Below are 14,428 nucleotides of genomic sequence, written 5' to 3' on the forward strand. Positions count from 1 at the left end.
TCTGTTTAACGAATGAGTTTAAATTCACGTGAAATTTTAAATTAGTTAGGCTAGCAGATGGAAAATGGCATGGAAAAAAGAAGTGAGATGCAAAGTTCATAAATGTATCGAGAGTTAGAGCGTAGAACGTAGAACGTCGAATGTTGCGTGAAGTACTTGACTGTGAAGGATACCAACGGATAGAGAGTGGCACGCCACTTATCTTCGCTTCGCTCCTTAATACGAACGACGTTCCTAAGGCTGTAAAGATTGTAAGCGGAATTATGCATAACATCGTTGGAGTCATAGTAGACGAAGTGTACTATGCAATGCGTCAAATCGCACTTTTATCGCCATTGGCAAATATCTAATGCCAATACCCAATCCCAATATGTAAGAGATACAAAATGCCAAAGGCAAATGGCAAAGAACATGGAGTGAAGCGAAAAATACTTCTTAAGCATACCACGGGATGGAGAATACTTAAACCAATAATAATGACAATAACAGGTCCATAAGTGAAAAAGCAATGTCCAATACGACTCACACTAGGCACAACATCCTTAAAGTCGTACTTGACGAGGTGTATTCTTTTATCGCCATTAGCAAATATCTAGGCCAATACCCAATCCCAATATGTAGTACTAAGAGATAGAAAATGGCAAAGAACGTGGAGTGATCCAAAAAATACTTCATAAGGATAGGACGGGTTGGAGAATACTTTAACCAATAATAATGACAACAAGAGGTCCATAAGTGTAAAGGTAATATCAAACACGACTCACAGTAGGCACAACATCCTTGAAGTCATAATTGACGAGGTGTATTCTTTTATCGCCATTAGCAAATATCTAGGCCAATATCCAATATGTAGTAATAAGAGATAGAAAATGGCAAAGAACGTGGAGTGAGGCGAAAAATACAACCTAAGCATACCACGGAATAGAGAATACTTAAACCAATAATAATGACAATAACACGTCTATATGTGAAAAAGCAATGTCAAATACGACTCACACTAGGCACAACATCCTTGAAGTCATACTTGACGAGGTGTATGCAATGCGCCAAGTCGCACAGATACCTGGCCACCACGCCGCCATTGGCAAATGTCTGGCGGCCAATGTCCAATATATTGATGACCGCACCAGATTCTTCGGACTTTGGTTCCTTCCATGAGTCCTGTCAAAGAAATAAATAACTATATATAGTAGAAAATACACTTGATATCTATGTCTAGATTATGATGTTGTAGAGGGTAATCTCTGGATCTACCGATTATGTTTTTTTTTTACCACAACAAAGGCACGTTATTTGTGAGTGTCATAGGCTATATTGTATCCAAGTATTCTCACGGGAACGGTAACTCAGTGGGTGAAATCACGGAGTGTCGGCTAGTAAATAAAAAAATATTTTTTACGCAAACGAAGTCGTAGACGTCTTCTAATTAATAATAAATGTATAGGTACAATTATATCTATATATTTAATTACTTAATATAAAAAATACAAGATTAACTTATAAAAACGTTAAATTATATAAGTACGTAAGCTATTAAAATTTACGCACATTAAATGAGGGATTTATATTTATTTATAAGTTAACTCTTTGGTGTCTGTTATTTTCAAAAGGATATAATTTTTTTTATTACATTAATTACAATGGAAAGACATAAATAAACACAAAAGGAATTATCCATACTAATATTATAAAGAGGTAAAGTTTGTGGTATTGTAAGGGTAATCTCTGGATCTACTAATCTAATTTTAAAAATTATTTTACCACTAAACTTTTAAACAACCCGCGGGTTAACTTTCCTATCGGCTTAACTTTTAAATCTTTCAGTTTTCACAAATCTCACGTGAACCATGAATTAAAAGTAGCCTATGTGTTAATCCAAAGTAAAAACTATTTTCATTCCAAAATTTAGTTAGCCAAACTTACAAACAAACTTTCATCCTCTATTTTATCCCTTTGATGATAAAATTTATCAAAATCCTTTTTTTTTTTTTTTATTATTTTTTTTATTCTTTACAAGTTAGCCCTTGACTACAATCTCACCTGATGGTAAGTGATGATGCAGTCTAAGATGGAAGCGGGCTAACTTGTTAGGAGAAGGATGAAAATCCACACCCCTTTCGGTTTCTACACGGCATCGTACCGGAACGCTTAATCGCTTGGCGGTACGTCTTTGCCGGTAGGGTGGTAACTAGCCACGGCCGAAGCCTCCCACCAGCTTTCTTAGCGGATGCCTACTTCATATCATCTATCTGCATGCCAAATTTATTTTAATTTTAATTATATATTATTACTACAGCTACATTATCTACTATAAACGCCTGCATATGATCGGGTTACCTAATACAAAATTGCAGACTTCGCTACTGCTAGAAAGCCACGTTATTTGTGAGTGTCATTAGCTATATTTTATCCCAGTATTCTCACTAGAACGAGAACTACGCGGGTCAACCGCCACAGATAAACATTGGAAAAATAACTAATACAATGGGTAAAAAATCGCGGGCCTTCGCTAGTCAAGTGATGTTATTAATAGCAGACATAAATAATAATAATTCAATTCGCTAAATATACACATCATCACGTACATTAGGGTTGTCGCTTCAAGAATATAATTTTATGACATTAAGTTAACATTAAGCGAAGTGACAACCCTATGGCAATGGCTAATGTTTACGCGTCATAATAATGTCGTAAATCGTGGCGTCGCACTAATTTTTAGGGTTCCGTAGTCCACAATGAACCATTATAGTTTCGTCATGTCCGTCTGTCTGTCCGTCTTCGGTTTATTTATATTTATTATTAGATCTTTGATTGATATTGACACAAAACAAGTTTATTTGTAGAATTGAAAGCGGTCAATGCGATCTTATTCAATGCCAACCAATGAATGAATGAACAAGTGGAATGAATGTCTCTGAATTATCTCTTATGTACATTGTATAATGTTGATAGGAAATTAATTACTATAACGTGTATTGTAGTGTATTGTCGTCACGAGTGGCGTCGCACTATTTTTTTAGCCACGATACCTCATTTATATGTAGAACATAAAGTGGTCATTACAAGCCAATTAATTCTATGCAAAGTAATGAATTAATGAATGAAAAAAAACGAATTAAGTGAATGAATGTCTCACATTTATCTGTTTTTATATTAACTTAGGTTGTGATTTAACCACAGTAAATAGGTTTCTTGTGTAATTTTCTAATCTCACTTCTAATTTGCAGTTTATAGATTTTTATATTTTCTTGGGATTTGGACCTTGACTTATTAAATAAAGCAGGCACCACATTGCATAAATTCATTAGGACACAAAAAGTTGCCATTGCAAAGTCATTATGCACCAGTCAGTGCCTGCCCTAGTATGTGTACATGTTTACTATGACACGAGGTCGTCGTACCGCGTGGCGTCGCGCTCACTGGTTGGCCCGCCGAGTCACGCCACCCGCTTGCTAACAAATTTATATTTGGTACATAAATAGGCCATTGCGAGCTAGGTGTTAATCATAACCCATTCAATGTATAAGTGAACCTTTACAATACTTTACATAAACCTATAAAGCTGATTCAATCGGTAAAAACACCTACCAGTGCCAGCCCTAGTATGTGTACATGTTTACTATGACACGAGGTCGTCGTACCGCGTGGCGTCGCGCACACTGGTTGGCCCGTCGAGTCACGTGACCCGCTTGCTAATAAGTTTATATTTGGAACATAAAGCGGCTATTGTAAGCTAACTGCTAATATTAAAGCCATTCAATGTATAAATGAACCTTTACGATACTTTCGGAAATTTACAAGTCAGTAAATAACACCTGCCAGTGCCAGCCCTAGTATGTGTACATGTTTACTATGACACGAGGTCGTCGTACCGCATGGCGTCGCGCTCACTGGTTGGCTCGTCGAGTCACGTGACCCGCTTGCTAATAAGTTTATATTTGGAACATAAAGCGGCTATTGCAAGCTAACTGCTAATATTAAGCCATTCAATGTATAAATGAACCTCTACAATACTTTCAGAAACCTATAAAGCTGATTCAAGTCAGTAAATAACACCTGCCAGTGATAGCCCTAGTATGTGAACATGTTTACTATAACACGAGGTCGTCGTACCGCGTGGCGTCGCGCTCACTGGTTGGCCCGCCGAGTCACGCCACCCGGTTGCGAACGAGTTTATATTTGGAACATAAAGCGGCCATTGCGAGCTAAGTGCTAATCGAGCGCCATTCAATGAATGAATGGACCCGTGGAATGAATGTTCTGTGTTTGCTGTATTCACGTGTACTGGCATGAACATTGTTCGGTCACCGGTGCAGTGGGATTCCAATAGGCGCGCGTCATTAATTATTTATTACTAGCGGACGCTCGCAACTTCGTCCGCGTGGAATTAATTTTTTCACAAATCTCGCGGAAACTATGGATTTTTCCGGGATGAAACGGAAGCCCATTGTTTATTCCAGAGTAAAATCTATTTCCATTTAAAATTTTAGCCAAATCGCTTCAATAGCCGCAGCGTAAAGATGCAAGAAAAGATGCCTCAGAGCAATGATGATTATAGGAGAGAAAAAAGAGAACGTGCCGAGAAGAAAGAAGAGAGAGAAATTAGAAATAGAAAGTCAGTACGTAGAAATACATAGCGGTAGCTGACCGGCAGATAATAGTAAAAAAATGTCTTAGTTTATAAGAGAGTAGTAGTTAAAGTAGGCTGGTGGGTTTGTTGTAAAAAAATGGTCTAATCGATCGCACATTTCGAACGATGACATAAACACTGTTATAGTATCGTCGTCACGAGTGTTAGGCCAGCCACACACGGTCAAGTATGCCTACCGTCAAATCAACAAAGCGCTTATGGAAGAAAAATTTAAACAATATATCTAAACCAAACGATAACATCGATCGATTTTTCATACCTCTAAGAGATAAGGGTGGTCCACCAAAATTTTTTTTTTAGTAAAACTTCTTAATGCACGCTTGACTTGGGTAGTAAGCTGGTGAGTGTGTTACAAAATGTGTAATGAAACGGACATTGAGAGAGAGTTAAAGAAGTTTTACTTCAGTTTTGTAAACTAAAACACACTCGTTCTTTTTAACTTACACATATAAATTGATTGATTAATATTTTAAGATTTCTTTTTTATGATTTGGCATTGAAAAATACGTACAACCCTTAATTTCGACCTTTCAACACCTATTATTTGTATAAGTCTTTTCCGGGTCAGGTAATATATCGATAGATTTTTTACTTTGACATCCATAAGCGCGCTGCAGTCTCGGACCGTGTGTAGTAGCCATTAGTAAAAACAAAGGTCGTCGCTCGAAATCGCGAGTGGGCTGGCAAGAGGCCTACAGATAAGGTACCTACCTAGACCTACACGCAGATTGGCTAACGGTATACATAAATGCACACCGCGAAAACGTGCAAGTATTTATTGTGATGGCTTTCTAGTCCCTGATACTATCATTGCGGCCCGCACATTATTTTATCTTTAGGTTTTTATTAGAGATGGGCTGAGTATTCGGTTGATATTCGGTACTCGGCGTACTCGGCGGATTTTTTGATACTCGTACTCGACCGAATAACTCGGTCGGTGAATGCCGAGTATACCTTTTTTTAAGAAAAGCATTATTCAGGTACCTTCATATAATTAAAACAACCGTATTCATCAAAAAGTATTAATTAGTAATTTGGGAAATCTTTGAAAATATCAATTATATTTAAATAAAATTAAAATGAAAGATTCAAAAGAACAACTGTTGAGTTTCCCGTCGCTCTTCTCAACAGGAGACTGCGCCTTCTGAGCTGGTGGTAAATAAAAAAAAAAAATAAAAAAATAAAAGAGCTGGTGGTAGAGTCACTACAAATAGTCAAATTTGACGTTTCAAAAGTGCTAGTAAACTAAACCTACTTGATAAAAACAATTTTGAATTGAATTAATACTTGTATTTGTTGTACGAGTTACTCGGCCGAGTACTCGGTTGAAAAAAAATTGAACCGAGTAAAATTCTGTACTCGTTACTCGGCAAAAGTGTTACTCGGCGCATCTCTAGTTTTTATAATAGAAAGAAAACACATTATTTACAACTCGTGCGGATACAGTTGACACTTGGATCGAATGATGTTTGTTTATGTACTGAGTATCAAATTCAAGGGCTTATCAAGAGGATTTGGTATATCATGGCCATATCAAAAAAAAAAATACTACAGTTAGAAAAGTTATTTATTTATCGCTATGCAAAATACGCGAGGCGGTTAACTATAGGTACTACACAGCCTTTCTCGATGAGTACTGTTTACCAACAAACAAATTAAAAATGAGGGTATAAATCTCTAGGCATTTCACTCCTAATAATAAAATGTATTTGCTTAAAACAATGAAATAAAGTTAATATATTTTGTATATATATAAAAAAGTAATGAAATAGCATGCGTTTTCTACCCCCATTTCTAATTTGATTGTTGGTAAACAGTACTCATCAAGAAAGGCTGTAGGTGCGAGCAGGGGAGGCAATCGGAATTTTTTTATTATTTTTTATTAATACCTTGTTTAGACTAATTTTCACCCGCTGCTTCGCTCGCTGAATGTAAACTCATTCTCACCGTGAACTGTGCTATAAACTACATACAGTAGATGTGGGGTCGATACAAGGGCACACCACGGTCAACCGATATGTATTCATCTCTCGCGTCGCAACTGACCGCCTTGGGACATATTGTGTATCCCATATTTTCCTTATATACTTGTACTATGTACATACTTCAATTGTTTCGAAACCACGATCGTGTCTTATTGCAAACAAGCTGACGCCGCGCGGTTTCACCCGCGTGGTTCACGTTCCCGTAGGGATACGGGGATAATAAATAGCCTTTAGCCTTCCTCGATAAATGGGCTATCTAACACTGAATGAATTTTTCAAATCGGACCAGTAGTTCCTGAGATTAGCGCGTTCAAACAAACAAACTCTTCAGCTTTATAATATTAGTATTGACAAGCGGACGCCCGCGACGTTGACCGCGAGAAAATTGCAAAAAATGTTCATTGTATTTGATATTTTTTAAGAAATAATGTTTATAGTATGCTATCCTGAATCCTACTTATATTATAAACGCGAAAGTTTGTATGGATGTGTGGATGTTTGTTACTCTTTAACGCCTTAACGCCGCTACTACTGAAGCGATTTGGCTGAAATTTGGAATGAAAATAGATTTTACTCTGGATTAACACATAAGCTACTTTTTATCCCGGAAAAATCCATGGTCCGTGTCTCAATCGGTGAAGGAAAACATCGTGAGGAAACCTGCATACCAGAGAATTATCTTAATTCTCTGCGTGTGTGAAGTCTGCCTATCCGCATTGGGCCAGCGTGGTGGACTATTGGCTTAACCCCTCTCATTCTGAGGGGAGACAGCAGTGAGCCGAATATGGGTTGATAATGGTGATGATGAGTATAATATTCCTATCCTACACACATATGTGACGTGAATCTAATCGACTCTACCACGGATTAAGTAAAAAGGCTATACATAATACTTTAAGAGCCGGATACCGATGTACCCAAATTACATGAACGTGCAAATATTTGCACAGCGACCGTTATCTGTGTCATTATGTCCGATATTGATTGATCGGTGCGTGGGCGAATACGTGGGTAATTGCTAGCTTTATCTAAAACCTATCGCTATATGTCTATATTAGCGGACTTCCTCCGCGTGGAATTTAGTTTTCACAAATCCCTCGGGAACCATGGATTTTCCAGGATAAAAAGAAAAGTAGCCTATGTGTTAATCCAGGCTGTAATATATCTCAATACCAAATTTCAGCTGATTCGGTTCAGTAGTCGAGTCGTGAAAGAGTAACAAACATTCATATCATCAAAATCATCAGTTTTCGCAAATCGCAAAAACCATGGAGTTTTTCAGGATAAAAAGTAGCCTATGTGTTAATCCAGAGTAAAATCTATTTCCATTCCAAATTTCAGCTAAATCGCTTCAGTAGTAGCGGCGTTATAGAGTAACAAACATCCAAACATCCATACAAACTTTCGCGTTTATAATATTAGTAGGATCTGCACTCATATGTATGTATCTACGAGCAAGTTATTTGTTTACAACTGTATTTATACCTATTGTGTAATACTGAAGTCAATGATAATTTTCTATACTAATATTATAAAGAGGAAAACTTTGTTTGTATGTTTGTTTGATTGTAATGAATAGGCTCAAAAACTACTGGACCGATTTTAAAAATTCTTTCACCATTCGAAAGCTACATTATCCACAAGTAACATAGGCTAAATTTCATTTTGGAAAAAATAGGGTTCCGTAAGATATTCGTGTTTTTCGGACACAAGGTGTAAAAAATCTGCAAGAAAAGTTGGGTAGGGGTAGGTTAGGGCTAGGGGTAGGCTTGGGGTAGGCTTGGGGTAGGCTTGGGGTAGGGTAGGGGTTGGGTAGAGGTAGGGTAGGGGTAGGATAGGAGTACTTTACATCGAGTTTCACGCGGACGAAGTCGCGGGCGTCGGTAGTATACTATAAATCGGTTACGTCCCTACAAAATCACCGCAAAATGTGATCCACACACATGCACAATTTTGTGTTTAATTCCATTATTTATTTATGTATGTATAGTTTTTACACTTCCTGAACACACAACTCGACATTGTAGATGATATTTAGGTATTATTTGTTTTAATAACGTTCGTTGTTGACCACAACTAACATTGAGATGTGGAAATTTCCTCTTTTGAGCGCCTCATTTTTCGTAACCTAGTAACACATCTAACAGTATTTAACATCATTGACTGAAGTAGTAATACCACATACTGTATGTTTTCTTTTAAAGAGCAACTGTTAAATAGGGTACTTGACTGATATAAAATTCAATATAAACAATATTAATTCGGTGTAGTACATGGAATAAGTACATATATTGATATCTATACTAATCTATACTAATATTATAAAGCTGAAGAGTTCGTTTGTTTGTTTGATTGAACGCGCTAATCTCTGAAACTACTGGTCCAATTTGAAAAATTCTTTCAGTGTTAGATAGCCCATTTATCGAGGAAGGCTATATACTATCCCTGTTTTCCTACGGGAACGGAAACCACGCGGGTGAAACCGCGCGGCGTCAGCTAGTTAATTAATAAAGATTTCTTATAAAACTTTATTTAAAATTCAAATTGTATTTTTAAAAATTTTTTAAACGTCAAATGTTCAAGGAAAATTTCTAGTGAGAAAAGGATAACATTTTCAATATTTCATAGCCCCACCTAGGGCTCGAACCCGGTACCACCATTTTAAACCATATGCCTAACCATTGGACCAACAAGGCCACGACGGCGGCCTCCGTGGCGCAGTGGTATGCGCGGTGGATTTACAAGACGGAGGTCCTGGGTTCGATCCCCGGCTGGGCAGATTGAGATTTTCTTAATTTGTCCAGGTCTGGCTGGTGAGAGGGTTCGGCCGTGGCTAGTTACCACCCTACCGGCAAAGACGTACCGCCAAGCGATTTAGCGTTCCGGTACGATGCCGTGTAGAAACCGAAAGGGGTGTGGATTTTCATCCTCCTCCTAACAAGTTAGCCCGCTTCCATCTTAGACTGCATCATCACTTACCATCAGGTGAGATTGTAGTCAAGGGCAAAATTGTAAAGAATAAAAAAAAAAAGGCAGAGATACTCCGAGCATATCTCATCAAAATCAAAATATCATTTATTTCAGTTAGGCTTAGTATACAAGCACTTTCGAAACGATTTAATGGTGGTAATTAAACTCGAAAACTTAAAAATTAAAGTTACGAGGGTTCCAAACACGCCCGCTGAGTGACTTTAAGCCATATAAGGCTCATTGTTAACTAGTCATAATGATGTAAACAATTAACAGCTTATTGTGGTCGACGAACTCGTGTGACCTTAATTATCATAAAAAGATCTAGATATATAATTATATCGATCATAATTATAACGCAGATATGATTGTGTCATATTTATGTCATGGATAAGTGGTTTACCTTCGCTAAGGTCACAGTCAAAGATTACAATGTACTAAGGGAAATAGATAGGCTACTCTAACTTTTTTCGGAACGCCTGTGATAGCGCCATCTAGTAACTAGCTACGGTATTTTTAGTATATTATCCATTATGTTATAAAAAAATAATAATACATATTTTTTGTAAAGGAGAGAGATTTTTTGATTTTGTAATAGTTGATGAAACCAATTGAGAAAAAACAAAAAAAAAGGCAAAAAGTTTTCCATTGTTACCCCGGGCTCGAACTCGTATCAGATCGTACCTTTGTGATTCACCACTATAGTACGCGCGTTAACAACTGAGTCTTAGGGCCATAAATCATTTCTCTATATCTATCTCGCTTGCACTTATGGGTCTTATGGAGCCGTCTAGTGAAGGGTGTAACAATGAAAGACATATTATCGATAAGTAAAGTTTATTATCGTATCTTGTTCACAAAATTAAAAAAATTAACAATATTTGATTTAATATAATACATATTTCATATTATATAATTATTAACTAAATAAAATTAATCTTCATCTGAGTCTTCATCATCAGAATCTTCGTCTTCTGCCAAATTTATTATAAGCGGCGCGTGATCTCTAATTAGAGCTTTTTGTAAATCTTTGTTTTGAAGTTCTTCGGCATGCCTAACACATTTGGCCCAGTCTTCTCGTGTGACATTTTCTATGGCTCGGTGGAGGTGATTTTCGACATCTGCTATCTTGAAGGTATTATTATTCTTCGCAACTTCTCCCTTTACTTGTGCCCAAATTAATTCTATTGGGTTATATTGACAGTGATATGGAGGGAGCCTTATTACTTCATGACCTCGTTCATTTGCCAGATGGTCTAAAGCGTAGACCTTCTGCGGGTTACTGGCTTTTACTTTTCTTATTAATTCTTCAATAATTTCGTTGCTGGAATATGGAATCTTTTTCTTTGTCAACCATTCTTGAATTTCAGCTTTCCTCGTGTTTCTTGTGGGTATCTTTTCCAACTGTATCGAATGATAGCTTGCGTTATCGACAATTATAACTGAGGGCTCTTCAAGTAGATTCAGGAATTCGGAAAACCATGCCATATATGTTTCGCCATCCATTTCTGTGTGGTAATCAGCATCCTTTGATTTCACCGCTTTAAATATTAGCTTCGCATCTGGAACGAAGCCAGTCCTTGCAGAACCCGCATGGCAAACTATTAATCTTTGGCCTTTTCCCACAGGCTGATTCTTGAAACCTCCTTCATCGTTGCTTCCAAGCCACATCCTCTTTCTTGCATGGTTTTGATTAATCCATGTTTCGTCTAGATAGAAACGTGGTCGCTGATCGTTAGTTCTTCTAAGTAAATCCAATTTCCTTAAAAAGTCCATTCTAGCACAAACAATATCAGTTCTTTCCATTAAATATTTACGTCCTTCGCTATTTTTCTTATACTGGAACCCAACCTCCTTCAGTAGTATTCTCATTGAAGTGTTGCCGCATTTAAAATCGGGTAATTGTTCACGGAATTTTTCTAAAATTTTCGCCACGGATGGATACTCTCCATTCTCATAAAATGAAGCTACAGTTCGCTTCAACACACTTTTATCAAAATCGTCAATATTAGTGACGGTTTGTGGTTTCTTAAAATTTGTTCTTGGTATACAGGTACTGCCTGATTGTGATACTTCCGTCTTGATTCGGTCCACTGTCGCTCTGCTCACACCACAAACAAATGCGGCCATTTCACGTGGTTTGTTGAAATTTAGAGAAGCCACTTTATTCGGATCACTTTTCAATTCATTGAGAAACAGGAATACGTTGTGAATCAGTGTTCGAGCTTGAGGGCTAATATCGCCATGTAATTTCTTCAGATCAACGTTAGAAAATAAAGTATCCATAGTGCGCAACGAGTAACACATGAATGTATTTATTTAATTGCAGTAAACACATTTATAGCAAAAAAAATACGCAATGCAATTACATTAGAAACCGACCAATCAGAATCGTCCAAATCATTATTGACTCATCATTAGCACGTGCGCAGGTAGCCGTTTATCGATAATTAGGGTGCGCAGGTAGGCGCGCTGCACATTCCTATCTTTTTTGACTTTTATGACCGGACGACTCAGATGATAACGCGCATACTATAGGCCAAATGACTATGTGGAACATTATTGAAATTAATGTACACATTCTTTAATAATCCCTTTGCTTCAGAAATACAAACACATTGTTCCTATTACGCGTCAAAATTAAAATGATAAATAATTCTTTTATTTTTCGGTTTTTTCCGTACTTACACGATTTAAATTTCTAAAAACATTATAATACATACACACTATATGTAATTGAATTTACTATCCTGGAATCTTAAATCTAGGATGTAGATGGCGCTGCTTCATAAATATTTCACGTTCTTCTAAGTTCCCATGGCATGGTCACAGTTGGACTTTTAGTATCAAGCCAATGTACCTATAAGGTGCCTTCAATTTTTTGGTACCGCACTAGTAAGCGCAGTGTTGGCCGACCCCCCCACCAGGTGGACTGACGACATCAAGCGAGTCGCAGGGATTCGCTGGATGCAGGTGGCTCAGTATCGTGATGTTTGGAAGTCCCTACAAAAGGCCTATGTCCTGCAGTGGACGTCCATAGGTTGATATGATGATGATGAATATTTTGGTTACTATTAATAATAGGGATAATGACTATACCACTATACTACAGCCTGTCTTGATGAATACTGTTTACCAACAAAGAAATTAGAAATGAAGGTAAACAACGATACCTTATTTATTTTACATTATGTATGGTTTGTTTATAAAAAGTTATATATACTTAATATTATAAAGCTAAAGAGTTGTTTGTTTGTTTGATTGAACGCGCTAATCTCAGAAACTACTGGACCTATTTGAAAAATTCTTTTAGTGTAAGATAGCCCATTTATCGAGGAAGGCTATAGGCTATGTTTTATCCCCGTATTCCTACGGGAACGGGAACCACGCGGGTGAAACCGCGCGGCGTCAGCTAGTCTTTAAGAAACAAGTTTACCACTAAGCAGTTAAATTAGCGATAACCGTATATTACCATTTTAATGTACATGTTAATTTTTGCAAGGAAACGTGAGGTCAAAACACGTGGTTTTTTCAACTGAGGCGGAACAAATTCCACTAACGTCTGTAGCTAGCGTTCCTAACTAATATAAGTAAATACAAATGTACGTTTGTATGTAACGTTTGTACGCCTAAACCGCTATAACAATTTTTTTTTACTAATGGAAAACTACATTTTCAGCGAGTAACAATAGGTTATATTTTATCCCCGTATTCCCACGAGAACAGATACTACGCGGGTGAAACCGCTTACTCATATTTAGCAATTCTTGATAACGTTGACATCATAACCCACCACGCAGCGACTTCCTTTCTTTCTCTATATAGATGGTTGTATATAGGTTTTGGAGCCTAAGCCCACCAAGCCGCTCCAGTGCGCTTTGGTGGGCTTATACTGATAACGCTTATCACGATCAGGTGTTAATAACAATGGCCGACAAGGTTTTAACTTAACAATCTGCTGATTTCTAAGATTTATTTGGAAAAAAGAAAAATTCAATATTAATGTACTCTGACCGAAGACACAATGAGCCGCATGTATCACTAAACCTACAAAACATTTATTCTTGTATGTATGTATGTATTACAAATCCAAGAATTGCTCGTATAAACATAGAATACAATAAGCAACTTAAGCTAACTTAACTTATGATAACTATACATGGCCACATGGAATGGTGGCAAGAATACTACTTTATTCTCTACAAGTTAGCCCTTGACTACCTCACCTGATGGTAAGTGATGATGCAATCTAAGATGGAAGCGGGCTAACTTGTTGAAAATGAAAATGAAAAAATCTTTATTCATCAAGGCTTACTTTTTAGGTGTAGGATGAAAATCTACACCCCTTTCGATTTCTACACGACATCGTACTGGAAAGCTAAATCGCTTGGCGGTACGTCTTTGTCGATACTGTGGTAAATAGCTACGGCCGAAGCCTCCCACCAGCCTTTACTGGCTGCATTTCCTCGCTGGACAGCCAGGGTGATCCTTCGCAAAAAAAATTAGACAGCCCTTCTGTCAACATTCGAGGCAACTTAGCCGCGGTGAAATCTATGCTAATATTATAAAGCTGAAAAGTTTGTTTGTTCTGTTTGGTTGAACGCGCTAATCTCAGGATATACTGGTCCGATTTGAAAAATTCTTTTAATGTTAGATAGCCCATTTATCGAGGAAGTTTATAGGATATATATATTATCCCCATATTCCCACGGGAACGGGAACCACGCGGTTGAAACCGCGCGGCGTCAGCTAGTTCATAAAATACATAGCAGTTCTTCACAAAAGAAGAAAGTCATCGTCCTACTGACAGGTCAAAAATATT

At 37.4% G+C, this 14,428-nt stretch overlaps 1 protein-coding gene across 1 annotated transcript in view; it reads right to left on the bottom strand.

Moving 5' to 3' along the window:
* LOC112045396 (glycerol-3-phosphate acyltransferase 1, mitochondrial) overlaps positions 1-14,428 on the bottom strand; it is a 67,707-nt gene that overhangs the window by 22,044 nt on the left and 31,235 nt on the right. The window contains exon 5 of the mRNA XM_052888953.1: positions 997-1,161. Coding sequence (XP_052744913.1) covers positions 997-1,161 — 165 coding nt within the window. The remainder of the gene's footprint in view (positions 1-996; positions 1,162-14,428) is intronic.

The sequence above is a fragment of the Bicyclus anynana genome, chromosome 24, assembly GCF_947172395.1.
Source record: "Bicyclus anynana chromosome 24, ilBicAnyn1.1, whole genome shotgun sequence".
Lineage (NCBI taxonomy): Eukaryota > Metazoa > Arthropoda > Insecta > Lepidoptera > Nymphalidae > Bicyclus > Bicyclus anynana.